The sequence below is a fragment of the Solea solea genome, chromosome 8, assembly GCF_958295425.1.
Source record: "Solea solea chromosome 8, fSolSol10.1, whole genome shotgun sequence".
NCBI classification, from domain to species: domain Eukaryota; kingdom Metazoa; phylum Chordata; class Actinopteri; order Pleuronectiformes; family Soleidae; genus Solea; species Solea solea.
The window spans coordinates 18394017-18419322 of NC_081141.1; the positions used below are offsets into that span (position 1 = coordinate 18394017).

Here is a 25306-nt window from a genome sequence, read left to right on the forward strand (position 1 = left end):
TTCCTGCTGTGTCATCTCGGCTCCGTTTTTAAAAAATATTCTAATTGTTTTCTATTAAGTAATTACTTAAGTATTACCTCATTGCATAAAATTTGCTATACAAACAAATTAAATTGTGGTTACTTTGGTGACATAAGAGTAAACATTTTCTACAGTGACATAACCAAGACCTAAACAGCTTCTATAGAAAATATACATTATATCATGATAAGGTTTTGTAATTATATAAGAAGAACTATAAATAAGAAGGCTACTAATAATTCCAAGCATGTAAAAAGCATTTACATACTTATGACTTATGAGTGATCTAATATAATAATACAGTGTTAAAGATTATAATAGAGATTGATTCAAAAGGAATACGATATGTATTTGCCTTTATTCCTCATCATTCTTCACGCCATTACATATCTGGAACAAGTCATTAGGACATCTTATATTGTTATTTATTTACAGAAAATCCAATTGTTTTGACAGCTGTAATAGAAATGACGAATAGTTGAGAGTTTATTTGTCTCACAAGATTTTTCAACAGCAGTCTTATTGCGGAAAACATCATATAGACAACTTCAATTTTTTTTTGCTCATGCCCAGAATCACAAATATTTGCTATGTTTTGTGGTCATTTTTCAACATTTATCATGGAAGAAATATCTTCCTTTGTGACTTTAGTGATTATATAGAGACGCAAACAATACACAGGAAACATCCAGACAGACTCAAACTCCCTTTTCACTTCTCTCTTCCATAATAGCGGAGCAGAGAGACTGACTAATGTATGTTTATACAACACACAAATGTACATTAGTCAGTCTATATACGATATGTCCATATCATTACACCACGCACACGCTGAAACTCCTTCTTCTGCTAACTAGGCAGTCACAGCCAGAATTGTTTCAGCCCAAAATCTAACTCTGTCCACGTTAACTGCCTTCAAACACACACACACACACACACGAAAAAAAAAACACACACTTTGACAAACACATAACACATAAACCATTAAAGTCTAATTGAATCTAATTTATTTAGTTTTCTGCAAAGAATCATTTAAGGCAGAACTTCCCTAAGCCCCCTCAATGGATGATACTCTGATACCGTTTTACTCTCTTTTCAAACACAATTAAAAAATAATATATAAATATATACACACTGCAAATGACATGCATATGAGGAGTTCATTTTGGAGCCTGATCTCAGGTCATTAGTAACCCACCATGGCGCTGTGGAGTTGGAGGGTCCGCTGGCGACACACAGGCCCCTGGCCATTTATTCTATATTAAGTCTCTAATGGCCTCTTTCTCTCTCTGTCTGTCTTTCACTCTTTCCCTCCCTCGACACACAGCATGTAGACTCAGCGCTGGTAAAATATGCACAGAAAGTCCGGTGCTCACACACAGACAAAGCCATTCAAATGAATGGTTATTTATTCGCTAAACGAGGATCTGGGTGTTTAATGTTCCTTGGACGTTAGGTAGTTTTCTGGGGGAGGCAGAGCCATACCCCTACGGCTACAGACATCATTTATTTTACACATAGCCTAATACTGCACACTAGGCAGCCACCGAGAAAAATGGGCTTTGAAAGTGAGAAGGAGATATAAAAGAAATAATAAAATGAATTAATGATTTTTTTCCTTTTTTTTTTGTTTTGATGGAGGTGGTAAGCGCAGTTGCAGCAGGGAGAAAAGCAAGGGGTAAGGGACCCTGTGTGTGTGGGTGTGCGCACATCTGTTACGTCTCTAGGACCTGGCATAAACCCTGACCATGTCAAGACCAGTAGTCCTCATGGAGACCGAAATCTGGTCCTAATGAGGCAGAACCACATCTCAAAGGAACTGGTTTAGATTGGCTCAAATTTTGGTTTATTATTGGTTATGGCTAAGGTTGCTTTGTGTAGACCAGGGTTGTCTAACGTACAGTCTGTGGGATAAATCTGTCAATATTTCACATAATAATTAGAATCTAATCCTATATTTTTCAGTCCCAGATACCTGTGGCTAAATGTTTGTGCCTTTGTAGATCCACTGTGATCTAAAGGTGTAATGCTCATGTGTAATAGGTAAACTTAGTAGGTAAACATAGTATTATTGAAATTACACTAAAATTACACTAAAAAGATACTTCATTAAATGTAAAAGAACTTGCTGTTGGTAGGTTATTATGCTATTATTTCACTGGTCCGGCCCACTTGAGATCAAATGTGGCCCCTGACCTAAAATGAGTTTGACACCCCTGCTTTAGACTGTCCAAATGAATGGAAGTCAGTGCAGTCTTTAAAATGATAGCTGTGTGAACATGTGTGTTTTCTGTGTTCTTGTATGTGTATCTGTGAGGACCAAGAAAAAAAATGTATAAACCATAGGTGAGGTGAGGACATTTTTGTCTGGTCCTCACAACTTTAAAGAGCTTTTTGGGGGTTAAGACCTGGTTTTTGGGGTAAGAATAAGATTAAGGGCATTTTGTTGTGGTGGCTAAGCTAAGGTGAGGGGCTAGGTAGGAAATGCATTATGTCTATGTGTCCTCAATATAAGGGCTCCACGAGAATGTGTGTGTGTGTGTGTGTTTGTGTGTGTGTGTGATCACAAATACAATGAGGAGAATCAAGAGGATGTCAGCACTAGAAAGATGAAGAAGTTAACACAAACATATCACAAATGCATGCAAACCTTTGTTTTTATCTGTGTGTGTTTTCATTCATTTGTATGCGTATTGGATTTTCAGTGGGTAGGAGGATGATACTTGTTTCAGTGTGTGTGAGGCTCTCAGGCCTCTGTTCTGCATCTCATTTAGATGCAGATCATCACCACAACATGGGGTCCATGTTTCCACAAAGACACAGTACAGGTGTGATGTTTCCAAAACACAGAAACCATCACAAGTGTTTGGTTGTTGTTTTTTAAAGAAAGTTGTTGTTGTTCACAGTCTATTTTTCTTTCAAAAGACTGTGCAAGTTATCACAAAATAATTTCATAACAACTATCAAATGGAATTAAACTAAATTATACTCCAACATAACAAATGTAATATGACAATTAGCTTAATGAGACCAATAATTGAGGTATTAAGTGCAGTAATTAGCCAATATTTTATCAGTGTCAGCACACTTCTCCCATGTTGAATTATATACATGCATATTCACACTTATTTGATGTGAAATTTGAAATATCTCAACAATGCTGTAAATTTTCATTAAAATTGCATTGACATGAAATGGGTCTTTAAACCTTGAAATCATAGTAAACATGGTTCACCAAGTGAGCTTCACATAAGCTAACATTCACTTGATTATTAGGATTTCTGCCCTGCACAGCTGGATCCAATTTACATCTAATTAAACAAGGTAATTTCCGTGAAACATTGTCATATTTTTCCTGATAATCAAGGAGATAAATAGAGTTATATTTATGCTTTATTGAATGAGTTGAAAGAAATCAGCCATTTTAAGATGTTTTGGGTTTTTTTAAGGATAAAAATGTACCTCGTTCTCTGTGGTCACCGAAGACAACGCAATGGTCATCTCTCCGTCTGTGAACTCCTTCAGCTCCATTGTCAGCAGCTGCTCCAAGTCTACACCCAGGCAGTACACACAAACAGACTAACAGTTATAAAATACACACACAAAAAATTACACGAAAAAGATTCACAACAGACAGAAGAAAAAAAAAAAAAACAAGTGTGAATGACCACTCCAGGAAAGTGGACTTTCAAGGTCCAGTGTGTAAGAATTAGTGAGAAGTAGTGACATCTAAGTGAGTGAGACTAGAGTACTGCAAGCCCAGAGCTCCCGAGACCATCGGGGAACCACAATGGCCTTCACAGACCTAAAAGGATGTTAACACTCTTTCAAAACTCTCTCTGTCATGTCCTCCTTCTCTGTTGATTCATGCATTGGGTTTACATGAGTTCTTTTGTTTCCACTCAAGAAACGCACATCTGTTCAGGCTGCTGTAGACGCACAGTTTCCAATCAAGTAAGCCCCCTTGACCTAAAGTACACAATAGAAGGCTTATTCGAAGGTGAGGTATACTGAACACTTACTATTATTTTTTTAAACTTAATTTCTATTTCAGTTTCAACATGTACATAATCATATTCATCATGTAACCCATGTGAAACATATGGTGCTTTTCCACTCTACAGTTCCTGCACAGCTCGACTCTACTCAGTTTGGTATGGTTTTCCATTACTATAATACAGTGGAAAAGGTCACAGTCCATGACTACCGTGTGTAATCTGCATTCAAGTGTAGTTTAAAAACGTTCCCTCACTCGTTTACAGCGAGTGCCGGTCAAGTGACATATTTCCGGTTCCTTTAGGGCGCACGCGTCTTTACTATGGACTCTCTTGCTATAGTGAGAATGCACACAGACCCGCCCTTGCATAGCAAAAAGACTGGCCCCTGTAGCCGGATATAAACATCTTAGTCAATCATGTCATTATACAATTTTGTGAATGTCAAACTAGTAGGCAACGCTCCGTGTCTCTCTCTCTCTCTCTCTTTCAGCTTCAAACAGAGGGTAATGTTTGATCCCTAATCGATCGCGTCAGCTGTTTTTTTCCTTTGATTTGTGTAGTGCTTTTTTTTTCTCTTTTAATTGAAAGACGCCCCCCCAAAATCACCAGCCACCACTGGTAAAGTATCTGCTCAATGTGGGCCGAGTCATCATAGCACAGCTGCATGAATCTGCCGTGACATTTTTTTTTTTTTAATATGCACCACACACACAAACTAGTGACGGTCGAAGCAGTTATTTTTTAATCAGAATCATTAGACTCAGTTAATGAAAGATTCTCAGTTAAAGATTTATACACAGAATCAAGTACTTGTTGTTTAGTACTTCCTGAATTACCTCTGACACAGTCAGTGAACTGAAAGACAGATGAATGGATTGTGATGAGGCTCACTGCTCACCATCACTGTTTTTGGCAGTGTTGTCGCTACACACCAGACTCCTCTGTTACAGTATATGTTGTGATTTTAGACATTTCCTTGTTATATGTTGGAGTTTAACACATGTTTTTCTGGATCTTCAGGTATTTTTTAATTGATCTACATTTCGGCACTGTTCGGTTTGATTCTTGTATCGGACATAGCATTCATAACTTTTCGACTTCTGTTGATGTCACGTTTTGTACCGGCTCAGCTTGCTTAGAACCTCACCAAAGCACAAAAAGTACCAGGTACCAGGTACTATCGCATATAGAAAAGCAAAACAACACGTGCTCGAGCCATGCCGGAACTATGTAGTTGATCACTTAACCCTTATGTCATTTAGTGGCGTAATTTAATACCTGGCCAGCAGGTGGCGCATACGCTGTATCTGCATGTTACAGATGAGTGTGGGCACTCTCTGGTCAGTCTCTCCTCTCTGCTGAGACGATGCCTAGAAATCACGCTGAGAACGCCGGTATGAAATTACGACGTGAAAGTCACAAATCTATGATTAATTCACCACATATTGGCTGTTAATAAGTTCTTTTGTTTTCGTGAACCTGAACGTGAGGAACTGCGTCTGCCTCGTGAGCCCTCCTGTGATTGCCGGTAAGCATTGCATAGCCATTAGCTGCTAGTAGGCTAAATCTCCATGCTAGCTCATGATCACAAGATGATTGTGTTCACATACTCTCCTTAAACCAATCGGCGTTATGGTATGTGTCCCTAATGTTCAACACTACTGTGGTACAGATTGCATCATTGTTATTTGCCTATTTTCTAATGTATGTTAGCCGCTGTGCTAACACCTAACATTTGAGAGTAGCCGATATAGAGGCAAACACCAGCTAACTCGGGTAAACTAGCTGTCACTGAGAGTTTGGTACAGCAGGTACATGTCGTTAGTTTGGTTCACCTTTTAAACTATTATGTCCACTTAGATGTTATGGCACGGATGCAATTACCTTATTCATTTGATTGTTGCATAATACGTTTTGTCCAGATGTTTTATATGTGTGTATGTATGTGTATGTATATACATGTATGTATATATATATATATATATATATATATATATATATATATATATACACATGTATGTATACACATGTATGTGTATATATATAAAATATATGTATTTCAAAGAGTATATGTTACATTTAAGAATCTGCTTTAAACTAATTGTGTTTTGGAATAGATAAATAATTCAATTTGTTATTTATTTCAAATGGAGATAGTGATGTAAGTTTTGTTGCACTAAAAATACCTTGTGATGTATATCAACTCATTTCCTGATGATTAAAGTACTGTAGAACCACTTTATATATATATATATATATATATATATGTGTGTGTATATATATATATATATATATATATTATGGAATAAGTAAAGGGATATTGTGATATGTGGAAAGAGAAGATTGTACCTATGCATTATGCACTATATGTGTAGAATGGTTTATTGCTTGACCAGGACTGGATCATTCTGAACCATCTGAAGGTTCAGTGGCGAGGCCAACCCCTGAGACGATTGACTGTGGGTACCCCAGAAACGCAGTGTGGCCAGCCGAGGACTCCACCCCCAGAGTTATCAGCGTACTCCATATTCCAGATAAGAACTGACATTGATCTACTTGGGTAGTGTTGAACAGTATGCACACACCAAATTGAAAGAAACGCAATTGTTCAATCTCTAGTGTAAGTTCTTTGAGCATTTTAAACACTTCCTCCCAGAATATATTCAATTTAGGATAAAACCAAAATATGTACCAAAATTCCTCTACTCACTGTGCAAATGATTTAAAGTTGCCAGCATCATTTAGTTTATGTAGGTTGGTGAGTCGGTAATTTGACCATTTTCTGCACCTTGTAGAGGGCACAAAATCCATTATGAGTTCAATATTTGTGAGTGCTTAAATTGTTTAGGCAGGCCAAATGTAGATTTCACTGTCTTCCAGATTTTTTATGTGACTCTAGTCTGTTCACCAGTATTTATTTCACTTGAGCAGATTTATAGGAATGGCAAGGACAAATACAAATGGGGTTGCAATAGTATATTCAATATAAACCCTCCTAATTTTGACACACTGGACCATTAACAATCATGAACCCTAACATACATGGGAGAAACAGCTGCTTCACCCAGTTGTGATCAGTTTCATTATTCTTTGTTGTAGCTGCATCTTCTTTTCTTTGCTGTATTTGCCATAATTTTTTCCTCAAAATCCTTTCAAAAATGTTCCTGTTCTTAAACTCTTTCTGGGTGCTACTATCGCAGCTCAAAATGTCTGCTATCTATTATTGTTGTTGTCGGTATGTCTGTTATTTGCTTTATACCATTTATTTACTCTGCGTACACTGTAAAATATGACAGTAATGAGAAATGCAAAGTTATCTTAATTAACTTGCATGAGGGCTGTATTTTAGAGATGATGTATACAAATCGCTCTCCTACGTGTAAACTGTGCTGTTTTGAATTAAAGCAAGTTCAGAATACGCACGTTGTAGCTTCGCCTCATCTGGCTGACCTGCGGTGACGTCACTCAGTAGCTCCAGAGATCTTCTGAGCTCCTCCAGTTGTGGTGACTGTTGGCCGTGTTTGATCCTCAGAGCCTCACTTTGTAGCCGCAAGGCCTCTGGAACCACACAAACACATACAGGTGAATCCTCCATGGCACAATTTCACCAAAATTAACCACAAAAACTTAACCTCGACCCCAAACTTTCACCGAGAGAAGTACCTACTTACCCGGAACTCTAGGGGAGCGGGGCTGGGTACTGAAGAACACTGATTGGTGGAAACGTTTTTTCAGCTGTTTAAGTCAGTTTGGCTGCAGCCCACCTTTAAACAAGACCTTTGAAAGAAGAACTTATTCATTTCGCTATCGGGCATTTAAAAAATAACGATGTAAAGTGGATGGATGGCGAGGTCCAGGCTCTTTTGAGCGTATTTTTCTGAGGAGGTGGTTTGTCGGGACTTCAAGTCGGCGACACGAAACGACCAAGTGTCGCTTTCTGGAACTTTGTGGTGCGGTGGAAGTTTGCAAAACACAAATTAATGGGAATCATTTTCCCCAGATAAATAGGTTCCTAGTAATAAAAGTTCCTGGAAATGTTAGTGGAAAAGGGACTATTGTTAACACGTTCTCATAGGTTCAGTGCAGATTTAATAATAATGATAGTTACAACATGATGATTTGTACGATGCATTTCTGTCTCTCTGAAATTAATCTATAACCCTGAGCTTCTCGTGCAGGGCAAGTAATCAGCACTACAACACAGTTTGGTCTTGAGCCAGCAGTCATTTACATTGAGTGGTTCACTGCCTCATCACATATTGCCTGAAGTATATATTTATTGAGTGTCTGCTTTATTTATTAATTTTTTCTTGTTTTCACTGAGACCATTTGCCTTTTGTTTTTAAGTATCCTGCACGTCAGGCTGTAGTACGCTGTTCCTGAGGTAATCACTACTTGCCAATACTGATCTATAATAATCACTGAATAACGTCTCGTGCTGAGCTGGACTGGATAAACACCAGTGAAGAATAAAGCTGTCTTTAATTGGTGCACTTTTAATTAAGTTGCTGACCACAACAGCGCCATCAGGGACAAGACAAAAACACACCAAAAACTACCTCATCATTTGTCAGAGGTAAATACACAAAGGCAGTTTATACAATGCACCAATATAGAATAGAATAGAATAGAATAGAATAGAAACATTTAATTGTTATTGTCATTAACAAAATGAGTGGTGACTCCTTTGAAAACTACTGCAATTCCAACACAAGACACACACAGTAATAAATAAACATAAGGCCTACCAATAACGTGCTTTAAAAACAGGGTGTGGTGACACCCATAGGACATACTGCACAGGATTGCTGATTACACTGAACAATAAATTGACATAGTAGTATTATTTATCAATTTCAGTTTGAGTTAAGGGGTTCTGATGTCCCACAATAAGAATCTATTCAGTCGTATTTGTGAGTTTTGGTGCTTCTGTATCACTTTGCTTTTTTAACAAAGGCACCACAGTAGCAAATCATGTATTCACTGTCAACATCAGTGAGACATCAAAATTTTAAATTGAAATAGCATTAAGCAAGACATTTCAAGTACCAAGACAATGCCATAAAGTTGCAGTGTGTGAGATCTTCGGTTTTCCTGTTTTGAGTCATGTCTCGAAATAAATATGCAAATGATTTGTTTAATGAGACAACAGTAACATTTAGAATCTTTTACATGCTACTTTGGAAATGTGAATAATTACTGTAAATGTCTGTGCTCACCGTTCCCCACCAAGTTATCCCTTCTTCCCTTAAAACCACAACCGTATTTTAATTTATTCTTGCAGTGGAAAATTTAATTTCTTTTGAAACCTTCCAGTGGCAGAATGACCAGTGTAATTGGACACAGGATAATAATTGTGTTTTGGACAAAGCCTGAGAGGACCAGGAAGTAACAGGAATAGGATTTAGCTTCTAACTGCTTCAAGAATCAATGAACCTGAAAATACACTGTCCAAACAATCCCCATAATGAACTGTGAGAACTGTACCACTCTTAGTACATCATTCTGCTGCTCTAATAATCTTCCCCTTGTCTCTGCACTTAACGCTTTTGCTTCTCTTTTGCTCCTCTCACTCTATCCACAATAATCCACTTTTCGTCTCGCTGGCCAGTCTCTGTCAATCTGTAGATCACAGTGAAAGGCAGTTGACAACAGATCGGTTCTCCTGCCCAGTTTTTACACAGATGCTTAACATCGACAACTGGAGTACCTGTTTGGCACACTCTTCAACTGACTTAACTTAATACACTCGCTTGCATACACTTCACATTTACTACTCAATCCCACTTTCATCTCTTTTATGCCGTATTTAAAGTAAAACTAACGTGTAGTCCAGTTACAATGCAGTAAAGAATCAGATTTCTTATTTTGGTGGGAAAAATCTATTCAAAATACTAACTTAAATAAATAAAAATAAAAATAGATTCACATTTAGGGACTGTATGTCTTTCTGGGCTCTGCCTTACTCACACTCACCAGCCCTCATCTCTTTTTTTCTCCATCTCTCCTGGTGAGTGTTAAGCGAGTCATGTCAGGGGATTTGTGTGTGTCCTCCTTCATCGCCCCATTACACCCCCCTGGGTGGCGCCTGCGCCTCTCTCACCTCCAAGAGTCTTCCCCAGTGTTGGTCTGATGTGCTCCGCTGCCTCTTGACGAATCTCTCTAGCGACCGTCTTCACTGCGAACGATGCCCCATCATCCCCCGTGTCCTGCTGCCCGTTGTGATGGACCACTCGCAGGATGCTGGACTCCAAAGCATGGTACTCCGAGCTAAGAGGGTGAGAGGACAGAGGGGGAGGGGGGCTATTATAGATGGCTGCAGGGGGAAAAATGATGATTGTGAGGCATTTGCATTAATACAACACCGGTTGGGCCATGAGGGATGAACACATGCAGGCCCGAACATACTCTCAATCTCTATTTTACTGCCAGAACCCACAATATCTGCATATAATTTGTGATCTGTGTATGTGTGTGTGCTGCAGCATCATTTCTATATAATCAGTATTGGACCACTAAAAAAACAAACGAAAAATTCACTGACCCTGCTTCTTGGATTTCTATCATTTCTAACCCTATAATGCAGTTAAGGATTAGCTGAACCTATAAACCGACTGAGCTGGTGTGTGTGTATGTGTGTGTTTTTACATGCACTGCATACATGAGTGTGTTTACCTCTCGAGAAGTCCATCTCTCAACAGCGTGAGTGAGAGTTTTCCGGTGTGGTGAAGCATTAAGAGGTCTACATCGTCCCTCCACAGCAGCAAACTCTCACTTATTTTCACCGTCTGAAGATACTTCACTGTCTCCTCAGGCAATACGGTGTCAGCTCGCCGGCCACACAACACTGGCAGACACAATCCGCCGGACGCTTCCTTCTAGATTACACAGATTAGAAAATACATAATTAATAAAAACATCAGAAAGCTAATAGTTAATTGTATTTTTCTCTTCTCTGGTGTGTGTGATATGTTTGTACACACTGGTCAGCCATGACTGTGGGGATGGTTGCTGGCTTGGAGGTTGTGGCCAACTGGTGCAATCTGATTTGTGTCTAATCTGCTCGTGGTGTGATGTAGGATTCAATCTGTGGGTTCTACTGCGCTTTATATGTCAAAATTGAATTAGCCAAATGTGGAGAGATCAGCTGCTGCATGGGAGCTGGATACTGGTGATTGCACAAATCTATATGTGACATCTTCCCCCCCTTTGTTGTTGTTGCTGGTTTTTAACTTCAGTTTTTTTCTCTCTCCCTCTCTCTATGTGGAAGGGGTGTAGGTGTTATCAATTGTGTAATTTGCCGAATGAAAAACAGGAAAAATATGTTCCTATGATCATATCTTAATATTTATAGGTGTATACTTGAGTATAAGTAATTTCTAAGTTGTCTCTGTACAACATTTTAAATGTGATTTATAAATATACTTAATTTGACAACAGTGAAAGAGAGCAGACATGAACCATCTAAGTAGAACAAATATGTTGCATTCGATTTATTTGCTAACTCAGTGGCCCTAAAACTACTGTATACTTAAATCAAGTGTGGCATCTATTGATGCTTTGTTGTGTTGGCAGTCTGTATGTAGAACATTTTTTACTGTGCAGAACCAGTGTGTAAATTAGTTCTGGGTCATAGTACAGTCTTTTAAAATAAAAAAAGGCAGAATTAATGGTACCTGGCTGAGGTATAGGGCTAGGCACAGTGTTGCAGCCACAGTATCAACGTCTGGCTTTGGTCCCCCTAAAACAGCATGGATGGCATCCTCTGATGCCTCTACCTGGAAAAACAAACACAACCATACAGATCAAAGTTAATGCATCCGTTAATCTCTTTGTTTTCCAACATTCAGCAATGGAAACAGGTGACGGTACTGTACATTTATTGTTTGATCTGATAGCTCATGTACAGTAAGTGTATCAGCTGAAACCTCATCGCGCCAGAATGACTGTGTTGGATGACTGCGGCACTTTGAAAATCAACACTGCATTAATAATAAAACTGCCATGCTGCTAAGTTTAGCTCATGCTTAAAAGAGAATACACAACCATTTGTACAACATTAGACGCACAATCAGCTACAGCAGTGAAACAAAACGTTACAAGATCTGCTTTATCGAGGAAAGTGATGGATTCCATTAATTTTATTAAACAGTGTAGGCAAACACTACTCATTTATGTTAAGTGGACATTAATGACAGCTCCATTACACAGATTAAACATTCTTCTCTGGGTGAAAAGGCAGAAAATTAAGTTTCCCCCTTTTTGTTGATTGTGACTTATGGCATTTCAGAATGGCAGACATGTTGTTAAAGATTTACTGACTTTGCTTGCCTGCTTTCAGTGTTATGGTATTTAAACAAAGATATTATTCAGAATTACTCGTAAACACACATTCACAGGTCAATCAGTATTTATCTGCAAAAATGTGAAAAGAGGAAACGGTGGTAATTTAGAACAAAATCACCAGCAACCACCCACAGTCTGCACCTTGTGTGTTCTGTGTCAGTCTGTTTTTTATCTAAAACCAATAGACTGACTCCCCGCTCGTATACATGCCTTCCCTGCAGCCTGCACCATTAATCAAGAAGAAAAATGTGGAGACAATGAATATCATGTCTCTCTGTGGTTCATCTTAATGGGCTTGTAGGATGCTCTGATGGGAGAGAATGGAGTGAGGGAAGCAGCTGACCGGGAGGAAACTGGGACTGGTCGGGTCTGCTAGATTCTAGCCACTAGCACAACGATCCACACTTTGCGTCACAAGCTTGGTTCCCTTTGTGGCCTTGGTAAAATGACTCAAATCAGGAAATAAGTGAATTTCTCTCATCACAGTGGATAATTGCCTCCCTTTTAATTGAAAGGTGACATTCTGTGTTGATATTATTCTGCCTCTGTTTGGTCTTTAACTATTTTTGCAGCTCTTTTGAAAACAGGATTTGTCAAGCAGTACTATCAGACCTGACTGAGAGAATATTTGTGTGTAAAAAGCAGCAGCAAGAAGCATTTATCCTGTGAAACTGCTGAACGACGAGGTTTTTTAAGCAGTGAAGTTCACTTCTGAAATGTTGTGCGATGCTGGCAGAAAATGAATCACTTCCTGTGATATGTGTATCTAAACACGGCTATACTGAAGAGCACAGAGAGAGTACAGCATTGTGTGAACCTATGTGACAATGGTTTGAATGTACCAGACATTGGTTTGGAGTTACATTGGTAACATGCTACAGCTTTAAAGCTTGAGTCCATATCTTTTTTTAATGTCTATTTGTTAGAATCATCTTCATGTTCAGGTAGCCATCAAAAAATAAAGTTGTTTGGGGGAAAAAAAGAATCTGATGGACAACTTTTGTGTAAAGGATGCTGAATAATTATTGTCCTCGGGTAGCAGTGCTTTTAAAACCTTGAGCAGCCACATCTGTCTTTGTCTCCAGGTCGAAACAACAGCCATAACTCTGCCATTCTACATAATGCACATTATGTGTACCTCAAATATCATATAGGCTCATAATAATAACTCGGCACTTAGCTGAAGGTAATGGAGTCAAGTGACTTCCTTGACAGTAAATCAGTTTGGTGCGCGTTGTAAAATGGTCAGCAGTGGGCTTTAACATTTGAAACAAGCAAAACTCATGCTGTGACTTTTCCTACATTCTTGGCTAATGTTCAACACATTCGTTGACTTTTGAGGACCAGTAGTCCTCATGGGGTCCCAAACTGCATTTCTGAGGAATGGGTTGGATTTAGGGGCTAAGGTTTGATTAGATTAATGATTATGGTTAAGGTTAGGGAGAATGCTTTCTTTGGGCTTCATTAAAGTGAAGATGAAAAAGTACACTGTAATGAGATTGGATGAAGCAGTAACTAAGTGGATTGGCCCATAGAGCACAGAGGTGGCACATTTTTAAGTCAGAGGCATAAAAAGGGAACAGGAAAAAGAGGATGAGAAGGCGGGTGAAAAGATGTGCTAGTAAGAAGACAGAGAAAGATGGAAGAGAAACTGAAGATCTGTGGTGAAGAAGTGGAAGGGGATGAGCAGAAAGGGGAGAAGGTGTGAGATGGAGAGAGAGAGAGAGAAAGGGAGGGGGAGGAGGTCTGCAGCTGGAATAAATCAATACAGCCAAAGAAAAGGAAGTGATGCATTAGCGGTAGAAAAGGCCACTCAGTGTCTGTTGTCCTGTGTGTGTGTGTGTGTGCACGCGTGCGTGTACTTTGGCCATCTGATATCCTTCAATCTGAGTGCAATCTCTCACAGCTCTCCACCCCCCTGTCTCACTCTCCTTTCCTTTCCTAAATGCCAAGCTACCTCAATTTACATTTTCAGCAAAACATCACTGGTGAGATTTATGGGATCCTGTACGAAAATGTGGGCCCATAAAACAAGTTCTAAATAAATTCTGAAACCTGTATCATCTACATTTAATGTGTTTGCAACTGTGTTTGCCTTGTTTTAATAGAAGAGCGATTTTCCATGATTTCATGACCAGTTTAGAACCAGTTACCTGTTTAAATGATGTGGCTGAAAGGAACATTGTGGAGTAAGCATGGACCCTTTTTTTTTTTTCAACAAGCAGTTTGTTATATAATGAGATATTGTAAACACTTACAGGAATTAAAGGTGATGGATGTTAGCACATTTTAGACATGCATAAAGTTTAAAAAATGGCTGTTAATGATTAAATGTTGTACAAAGCATGAAGCCAAAAGCAAAGTAGTCCTAAAAACCAACTTTGTGTGTATGCCTGTGCATGTGTATGTGGACTCATTTGCTGAAAGTCCACTCAGCACAGTGGTTCAGTTTTGTGCCAAGTGATGTGAGAGCAAAGGATCCTGAGCAGTACAGTCAAAAAACGAGAGACAGACAAACAGACAGACAGGTCCAGTAAGCACTAAGAGCCAAGCCAATTAGGAGTATGGGTATTCTGGATGATGGCCATCCAGGGAGTGGAGAGACGGGGAGAGCAAGTGTGTGAAAGAGAAAGAGCAAGTCATCAAAGTTTTTGTAGGAGAGCTGAAAGAGATTAAGTCGATCCGTGTGCCTGTGTGTGCGTGCGAGTGCCCGACAGGGAAATGGGTGATAATCATGACAATCAGGAACATCCATGACAATCATCAGTTGTCCTCTTTATCACTCTCTTAGTCTGCTGCACCTCCATCTTTGATCTGCCTTTCCTTTTCCTCTCTGTCTTTACGTTGAAACTGAAGAGCATAGCTTTTAAATATCTACAAATGTCTATTGCATTCAAATAATTTTTTTAAAAAGAGTTCACACATTCGGCTTCACATGACTCTCTCTCTCTCCATGTTTGTCAGTAAGGTGGTGCTTGTATCTTGTGTCACCCAGCAACGTTCTCCTGCTGCTTTATGTCAACACAGACGGAGTCAAAGGCATCATTGTGCTGGTAAAGCGAGACGACTGCAAACAGGTTGGAGAATGAGTGAAAACACACAGGCGCTCCCACAGAAAGTTTCAAAAGCTCAAAAAATCTAAATCCAGTCATTGATCTGTTTGAGATAAACAATTCTTTACCCTGCCCAACCCTGTGCTGCCACTGTATACGCACAAACTCTCCCTTAGTCAGGTCTTACATTGTTTCTTTTCCCGGAGACCAAACAGAGGGACAACTATAAAAACCGCAACAATACAAACAAAACAAGTCACCAAATGTTACGCACTGCAGCTTTAAGTGCATCCCAAATGAAAGCTCTTATTCCTTAACTAACTACGTGTTCCTGTGTATGTTTATATAGTTCTAACAGACACTAATGTTTTTGAAGCCTCAAGATTTTGCAACTTGTCTATTGATGACTTCTGAAACCAGGCTCCTATTGAACGACTCCAGCTGTCAATCACACGGATGTCCATTCATACTTGCTGTACTTTATCATCTATTTTTTCTCTAAATGGGGACATAATCTGCAGAATTGACATCATGTTCTATTGAAGACCAGAAACTAGCAATTGAAAAAAACTCTTAATTCTTTCTTTCTTTCTTCCAAGATGAGTTCTAATTGCAACCTGCGCAGTCGCCCCCTGGTGGTTATTCAGTATATTCATACACCTAGGTTGTCCTCAAGCAGCAAATTGGAAGACTATGTCCACTTTTTTACCAATGTAATTTGTCTAAAAAGACTAATTCTAAGCATTTTGTGTATTATTTATTTATTTATCAATATATTTTCACTATAATCACTTTTATTTATGTGATTATACTGATATTAATTGATTGAATTTATTTAGATTTTTTTTAAATGAGATAATTTATTCAAAAACTGACAGACAATGAAGTGGGGATGTTCTCTCACTGTAGGGGAAGTGTAGGATTGTAGATACATAAATAGGTGTATGTTGTGAAAGTGATGTTTTTTTTCCATACATAACATAACTTAACATTAAAAAGTTAACTAAATGAGGAAAAACAGCTACATCATCACTGAATAAGCTCTTCAGTGGCTGACAGACAGAGAGATAACCTAGACCGATGAGTCCTGGTGCCAATGACCATCGGGGCATTTACAATGAAAGGCAAGACTGTAGATGCAAACATGCCTGAAGTGCAACCATTTTGAGGGGAAACCAAAACGTTGCAAATGCCCTTTGGAAGGGAAATGATGTGATTGTGTGTAAAAGATACTATGCCCATGCTCTACAACTAATATCACAATATGCTCATCACAGCACACATGCAGAAAGAGCCGTTTAAAAGGGCCTCGAGGTATTATGTGCATGATCCATGAAAGGCTCCCCTGTGTGAAAGCCTGTGCACATGTTTCACGACTTGCCGGCTAGATGTATACAAACCAAGACTATATGTAAAGAAATGTAAGACAGTATAACCACATACGTGTACGCCTGCAGACACTGGACGCTGATGCACAGCAGTTGCAGTCATTTAGTACCCATAAATTACGTTGTTTATTATTTGCATGGGGATTTTTTTATGTGTGAAACAGATATTCAGCCCTGGATCAAATGCAAATTATGAGTCAGTGTATCTGCAGAGCAACCAGATAGCAGGGAAAGGACAGCCTTTGGCTAAACTTGTTGATGTCACGCCTCCCCCTCATTAGAAATCAGAACCCTCATTCAAATTCACACTCTGATGTTTCCTGGAAACACAACACGGTTATTGTTCCTTCTTTCCCTCCTTCCGTCCCTCGCTCTGCGGTCATATTGTCAATCTACAGGTGCTCGGAGGATGAAAAAGACGCAGGAGGCGTTTTGCTCCTCGCGTTTTCAGCAACAGGAACGCAGCGGTTAGAGCAGCAGTAGCAGATTCCCTGTCATGGTCGTTCATTTGTAAGCTGAAGCTATGAACTCACCCCGAGTCTGATCTGGACCCTCCGCAAATACTCTTCCATGACGGCCTGCGTCGCTACGGTGCCGCTGCAGATCTCTCCATAAACCAAGTTTCATCGATAAGGCCGCGGTTATGCGCGCGTGTGTGTTAGTGTATGTATGTGTGTGTGTTTTGCCTGCGCTTCCGTGTCTCCCGCTGCGCTCGCACTGCAGCACTCGCTGTGAGTGTGTGTCGGTCCTCCCCCTTCCTTCTCTCCGGGGTGAACCCACTCGCCACCCAGCAGTGGGTGTGACGGCAGGAGATCCGACGGAGGCGCGCTCGGTGATTCTCAGTCGCGCTCCCTGTATTATGGATCCATCCCCTCACTCCGAACCAATCCCCCCTCCCCCTCTCTGTGAACAGTACGCACACACCTATCCAATTCCTATAGGTTACATAGCCTTATCGTCCACCAATGGTAAGAACGTAATTATGTGAATTGAATGAAAACGGTGGCGCTCCAGCACCATGGACAGCACCTTTGCCTCGTTTCATTTCTTATGACACCGTTTCAGCACCTGCACAATTTCTGCCGCTGTTTTCAGCTTGTCCTCTTCATTCTGCCGCATTGTGATCCAAATCAGAGCCACAATCAACGTGTGTGTGTGTGTGTGTGTGTGTGTGTGTACACATTTTCAGCTTAACTTTAACAGATCATCAGAAATTAGATTCTATTGGACAACGCTGGGGCCAAAACACATGGAGTCATTGGTTTGGGGTCATCATAGGGGTCCAACAATAATGTTTATTTATTTCATTATTTGCCCAATTACTTTATTGGTTAGTTTTGAGAGGAACACGAAACAGGAAGAAACATAACATAAATCCTGTGGCAATCTGACCAAGTGATTAATGCGTCAGGGCTGGTTAACTCATCGTTGTGTGTGTGTGTGTGTGCTTGTTGGGCAATTTCTTGCTCAAACGTATTGTTGTCATTCAATAGTGTGTTTGTTATTAGTACACATAACCTAATGTAGGAGTGTTTGGCAATGAAGAACCTCCCTTTTAGTTGGTGCTCAATAAATCTATGGTTAATGAAATTGCCAAAATGCACCAGTGAGATTTGGGATTTTGGAGCCCCCTGGTGTTCTGGGTCAACTTGGCTATTGGCCACTTTTATCTACAAAAATGAAACTACATTTAAAACAGGACATTAATCACACTATCAGAGTATATTATACTTACTTTTTTCTTTTTTTATATAAATTATTAAAAGCTCTAACTGCATATTCAAACACTGGCACACATAATACAACATAAGTCATTATGTGCATATTTTACTCATACTGCCTATACTGGATTGCTTTTATTATAATAGACAATATGAGCATCTTGGACCAGACTCAGGATTCTGGCCCCCGTATTAATGACTGAATTATTTAAGTGTCAATACAGTAGTAAATTAAGTTTATTTCTTGATCTTACAGATAAATCAGAAGGTACATAGTGGTGTGTTTTGTGAAGTGTGTGTGATATCTGGATTCCTTTCATCAACCATTTAAAAACAAGTATCTTGTTGAGTAAAACAGATGAAAGTGTTGGGCAACAGTGATCATCTGTTCTGCATTTTACAATGTGATTCTTCATTTGAGTTTAGATGTTGACTACTTACAGGATGCTGTATCGCTGACAGTCGCCTGAACCTTTAAGGACAAAAAAAATACTTCGACATACTTTAACATACTGTATTATTAATGTCACATTAATATATTGCGGACCCCTTCCATTCCTTTTCCTCTTTTCCTTTCCTTCCTTTCCCTACTGTCTGCCACACATCTTCAAACACACTCACACACACTTTGCATATAATCATGCACTGACTATGTCTGTCTACGATACTGCACACCTTGTGTTTTTATTTCACTAATAATTAAAAGAAATATAGAAAGAAAAAGGTTAGATATGAGGTTATCCCTTGAACTGTGGGTTCTGGTCTCAATGAATGATAAAGTATAAACATCATCAGTATCATCGGAAGATGTAGTTTAATAAGAGATTCTTTGGTGAGAGATGAATCTATATAAATGTTATGGCTTTATTTAATGAGAGCACAGGCAATTTGTAGAACATACAGTAAAGATTATTAAGGAAGAGGAAACTTTGGCACCTCGTTTAATGTACTCCTGCTAAACTAAGCCACAGGAGAAGAAGGAAGAATGTGCTAATCATTGTGAGTGGTGAAATGCTGTTAATGGTACCATGGCCTATTAAGTCCTCAAAGGGGTAAATTCAGGTTGTATGAGGTACTGACACTTTATGTCTTAGGCATGATACCCAGCCTAAGACACGGATACATGCTCTCCCAGAAAAATAGATTTTTGCAACCTTTAGCAAAACCTATGCCTGTTTTAGTATATGTGTGTATATGTGTGTATGTATGTATATATATATATATATATATATATATATATATATATATATATGTGTATGTATATAAATGTGTATATGTATATATATATATATATATGTGTATATACATGTATATGTATATATATGTGTACACATATATTTATATATATACACATATATAAAAAAAAAGATTGTTTGGTGTCTACAGTTGTTTTTACTTCGTTTTAGATTTATTTCTCTGTTTTTGGTATCACTAGATTTATTTAGCATAATAAATATGTTATTATTGTGAAGTACATCGTTCCATATCAAAAGAAACACTTCTACTTTGAAACTCTGTGGAATATGATCATGAATGTCTTTATTGCAATATCATGACACAGGTATTTCTCACTTTTCTTCCTCTAGACTGGCCCCCTCTTGATCGGACTAGACGCTCATTGGCCCCCAGGTCATTTGAGTTTGACACCTCTGCCTTAGACGCAAGCAGCTGCAGATTGTATGAGGGGAGCCTTTAGTTAAGTGGTTAAAATCATTTTTTTCCTTGTTTCCCTGCTGGCGGCCTTATTATCAGTGATAGTGAGTGTCCATGTCCCAGGCTGGATTTAGTGACCGGTAAATCCTAAAATGTTACTTTAAAGGACAATGTTTTATACAGTGAACAGTCATGTGAAATTAGACATTTGTAAAAAAAAAAAAAAAAAAAAAAATACATGTTACTGTGGAATTTTTTTCCTGGAGGTTTGAGGTCAGAGAGTTTAGGGAGTACGGCATGACTTAAGATTTGCATTGTGATGACTGATGATGATATTATCATATGTGAGGTGAGTCTTGAAGGCAACAGGCAGACAAACAGCAGCCTTAATCCATTAATGTGCCTCCTTTCTCGCTCTTTTATGGGGGAATCAGAAATATCTGTCCTATTTTGCCTCTAAATTATTTCCCATTACCAAGAAGGGCTTACAGCATCTGCACCACAGTTATGCAGGTTTAATTTTCCATTGAAAACAATAGGCCTCCTAATTGATTTTAATGGCTCTCTCCGCGACGTTGCGCCCCTTATGACTTGGAGAGAGGTCTTTAAGATTATTATTATTATTAGTATAATTGCCATTACCCCCACACTTTCCCTTTGCGAATGGCAGACAGGAAAAGAATATCTTTGCCCTTAAGCTGAACAAATAATTATTAGAGACAGGAAACAAACAGACGACCGTCAGGCTCGTGCACGTACAGGCACGTGCGCGCACATACACACCTTGGAGCAGACCCCCTTCTGGCGACCCTCATTCCCTCAGCCGCCCTCTTAGTGCAGCATGCCGCTTGTAATTTATGCAAAATTAATTGATACATCTTTTATAATTGATGTGCTGTAAACTTAATGAGTAATTTATGTAATTAGTCAATTAAGGATAATTCCAGCATATGTTCCATATGCCCAGAAGGTGTGCTTTACAACTAGTTATTTGTCCAGGAGTTGGGTGCAGGCGAACAGTGCGGTAGACTACCTAATTAATTTTGTTATGCAGATCAGCCACGGTGTCTATTTAACGGTCCCCTCTGTGAAAACAGATTTAATATTGATCTTTCCCGCGCGTTTAAAGAGGATGTTTTTTCCCGCCTTGGCCTCTCTGGGCCTCTCAGAGTTTCAACATTGTCAGGCTCCAAAAAACAACAACCACTTTTATGTAAAATGAATGTAGCTCCACTCTTTGTGAAGCATGAAAAAAAATGATTTTTCTTAGTAATTACATGATGCTTTTAAAATATGCTCACCGTCGACACAGTTGACCCTTTGAGTGGCTTTGAAGGACTGAGACATAACGGGAGAGACTCGCCGGCTAATTAATTGACACGGTTTTGAATATTCATAACTAATACAGTGAGCGCGCCCTTAATTACATTGTTGGACTTCTCTCTTAGGAGGCTAAATCACGAAAGACTTAATTATTGTAATGTATTCTGGGGCCCGCGGGGGCACCGGGAAGACAGAAGCCGTCAAGGACCCAGTCATGACACCTGGCCAGTGAAGGAAACGCAGAAGAGACGGGGAGCAGCTTTTGTTGTTCTCCGCTGAACAGAATTCAGAGCAGGGGCTGAAGTTTGTTTACATCCTTGTAGGATTCACCGGAGAGTGTTTGAACAGACAGACAGCCGCCGGACTCCCCTCGCAGCAATTAATCAACAACTGCGTATCTCTCTCTCTCTCTCTCTCCCTCTCTCTCACACACACACACGCACACACCCTGTGTGTTCTCTCCGTGCGCGCGTTTGTGTATAGGCTAATTGAGAGCACAGGAGTAGCGCGCACTGATGATTGTGCGCAAAGGAAGACATGATTTATTGTTTGCAAAGTCTGAAAGTGCAGTCTAGCAAATTTAGCAAAAACCCTGCATTTAGACATCCACTACTTATTTATTTACCTCTATATGATAATATCCACACTCTGTGTCATGCCTGTTTCAGTCAAAATGCATCAGGGATATACATTGGTGTCTATATATATATACACACATATTTGCGTAGAGATTTACCCAGCCCAAACTGACTTGCAAGACGCCATTATTTAAAACACACATCACCAAAATTGCAAATCATATTAAACAAATAAACCTTCCAGATGTTTTTCCAAACGTGTACACGTTAAACTTAAACAGTCATTCTTCTCTGTCCTCATCTGTGCCCCACATAATTTTTGGATGTATTGGAACGTGTGACTCTCACAATTCACACATATTTTCTTTCTAAATATTTAAAGCTCTCCCTCATTCCCAGGGCGAGTGGGGAAGATATTCTCCTTTGAGGAAACAATGTGTTTTCTGGTTAAACTTATTCTTATAACTGTTTGACAGGGGAGGTTAAAGGTCATGTCCACTTTAACACCTTGGTGGTTGAAGCAGATAACTCCAAGTCTATTCTTTTCCTGTTGGCACTTTCCGATAATCTTTTATTGGAAAAAAAAAACAAGAAACGAACACACATCGTACCACCCACCCCTCATTTTTATTCATTTTTTTAAACCCACTCTCTCTCTCTCTCTCTCTCTCTCCCCCTCTCTCTCTCCCTCTCTCTCTCCCTCCCTCCCTTTTACACACACACACACACACACACACACACAGCCCTCTGCTCCCCTCCCCTAACGTGTCCCCTAAGTGTCTGGATAATAGATAACACAGCCGGCGACCTGCGGGGGTCTTACAAAAACAGCGCTCGGCGAGTGGGAGCATCACACCAGATCAGACGAGCACACACAGGCAGCGCACCACATCGGCCCTATCACATCTCTGAAGCGCCGCGGAAACAGGGGCAACTCCGAGAGCCAACTCCAACTTTTACGCACAGAGACCGACTTTTACGCACAGCGCAAAGAGCATCATTTAGAGAAGAGGCAGAGACACGTCTTCTTGATTCGGACGCAGCAGCCGCTTAAGGATCTTACCTGACAGCATCGGGCCTCCAGGCTCCACCATAATACTCTTTACAACGCAGGTAAATCACCTGCACTTGTAGGAGAATTTACCCGCTTCGAATGTGGTGGCTCAGAGGAACATTGGGACAGACCCATCAGATATGAGTTAGCTCCGTAAACACAGCATTTAAGACACAACTTTGAGGAATTTTAATTTAAAAATCTAAATTTAAAGAAACCAGAAGTCATGCCCCGTCCTGGGAAGAACTCTTACAGCGACCAGAAGCCGCCGTACTCATACATTTCACTGACTGCGATGGCTATCCAAAACTCATCAGAGAAGATGCTTCCTCTGAGTGACATTTACAAGTTCATCATGGACAGATTTCCTTATTATCGAGAGAACACGCAGAGGTGGCAGAATTCCCTGCGACATAACCTCTCCTTTAACGACTGCTTCATCAAGATCCCCCGGCGGCCCGACCAGCCCGGGAAGGGCAGCTTCTGGGCTCTGCACCCGGACTGTGGTGACATGTTTGAGAACGGCAGCTTTCTGAGGAGACGGAAGCGCTTCAAGATCGCGCGCGCTGACCTCATGGCCTGCAAGAGCTCCCCGATGATGCACTACTTTCACCATCACCACCACCATCACCACCCGGGCAGCAAGCTGGGCACAGCGTCCGGCCATCACAACCACTCAGTCGGTCCGGCGAGCACCGTGGGGCGGCTGCCTCACTTTCAGGGTTACGGGGGCATTGCTTGCGCACAGCCCGGCGGGTTTAAACACCCGTTCACCATCGAGAACATTATAGGACGGGACTACAAGGGTGTGATGGCCAGCGGGCTCCCGCTCACCTCTGTCATGCACCACCTGGGTTACCCCGTTCCCCCGCAGCTCAGCAGTGTGGTCAACTCCATGTGGCCGCACGTCGGGATGTTGTCGGAGCCCATGGGTGGCGTGCCAATGCCCGCTTCATCCGAGTATGCGCCATTCAGCGTGTCAGCAAAGGGCTTGTACCAAAACGCCAACGGGCAAACCCTGCCCGCCGTCCCCGTGCCAATCAAACCAACCCCGTCCCTGGGTCCCGTGCCCGGCTTGACCGGGCTGCAGTCCGGTCCGGCGCAGCTCTGCTCACCGACCTCAGTGATGGAGAAGAGTGATCTGCTGGAGGGGAAAGGCAACCACTTACACCCGGCTCTTCTGCTGTCCTAACCGGGTAAATTGCGGGTCATTATTGAAAATAAATGCAGACAAGAAGGACATTGTTGATGCGTAAAATCAGGCCGTCATCTGACATTTATGTGCAGATAGGAGAGTTGTAAAAACTATAAGGTTAACGTTGTAGGCTATACTGTGTAATAATGATTATTTTCATCATCAGATCCGTGTGGATTGAAATCATAATTTATTTGCACAATTTGTGAGGGCATTCACCACATTATGTGGTACTGATAAATACAATCAGACGAGCAGACGCTAAACCCAAAGAGAGATTTGAGGAGGCAGTCTATAAATTCCGAAATACAAATCAAACAGCTGTTTATTTTTTGTTTGCTCTTCTTCTATTTATTTTATTTTAATCTATAACAGGCCTAAAGACATGTAGGCCTTTGTGTCCTTTAAATTAGGCCTGTTGCACTTTTTGTGTGTTACTTAGCAGTGCATTGAAAATGTTATGCTTGTATTATAACACTATTTATCTGGAGATATTTATAAAGAATTTAAAAAGCAAATTTTCTTTGGTGTTGTAATTATTTGAATACATTTCCACACTTTTTTCCCCACAGTCTGTAAACCACCGTTGAAGAACAGGGGGTAGATTAGACTGCACTACATTTTAAATGGTATTGAGATTAATTTAATCTGGGTCCAAAAAAAAAACATAAATGCAGTTAATTACACCTTTTCAGTTATTAAATTCTGTATGAAGTGACCATGATTTTTTTTTAAAGAAACAGTGCAGGTTAAACACCAGCAGCAATGCATTTGACTAAATGTTACCTGCACGTACAGAGGCAGATTTTTATTTCAGATGTAAGTTACATTTTGTCTATGTCTGTATAAAGAAATGATGGTAAAAGTGAAACTTGTAATCATGCAATAATTATACTTATTATATGCTGAATCAGAATTCTTTAGGACTCACCTAAAAATATTTAAGGACACCTCTTTAACACCTAACTCTGATTAG

The 25306-nt window shown here is 40.0% G+C and overlaps 2 protein-coding genes across 2 annotated transcripts in view; one reads left to right on the forward strand and one right to left on the reverse strand.

The window, feature by feature from the left end:
* LOC131463835 (uncharacterized) overlaps window positions 1-17421 on the reverse strand; it is a 27234-nt gene extending 9813 nt beyond the window's left edge. Inside the window, exons 1-6 of the mRNA XM_058635886.1 lie at window positions 17340-17421; window positions 11696-11797; window positions 10695-10897; window positions 10123-10289; window positions 7443-7577; window positions 3484-3572 (exon numbers count right to left, since the gene is read on the reverse strand). Coding sequence (XP_058491869.1) covers window positions 3484-3572; window positions 7443-7577; window positions 10123-10289; window positions 10695-10897; window positions 11696-11797; window positions 17340-17378 — 735 coding nt within the window. The 5' untranslated portion in view covers window positions 17379-17421. The remainder of the gene's footprint in view (window positions 1-3483; window positions 3573-7442; window positions 7578-10122; window positions 10290-10694; window positions 10898-11695; window positions 11798-17339) is intronic.
* Window positions 5334-25296, forward strand: foxb2 (forkhead box B2). The gene is made up of 3 exons (XM_058635795.1): window positions 5334-5547; window positions 6395-10297; window positions 22825-25296. Exon 3 carries the CDS (start codon window positions 23362-23364, stop codon window positions 24325-24327), a length of 966 nt encoding a protein of 321 aa, XP_058491778.1. The 5' UTR covers window positions 5334-5547; window positions 6395-10297; window positions 22825-23361; the 3' UTR covers window positions 24328-25296.
* The last annotated feature ends 10 nt before the right edge of the window (window positions 25297-25306 follow it).

Coding starts and splice junctions, on each gene's coding strand:
- foxb2 (XM_058635795.1), top strand. CDS start 23,362: ATGCCCCGTCCTGGGAAGAACTCTTACAGCGACCAGAAGCCGCCGTAC.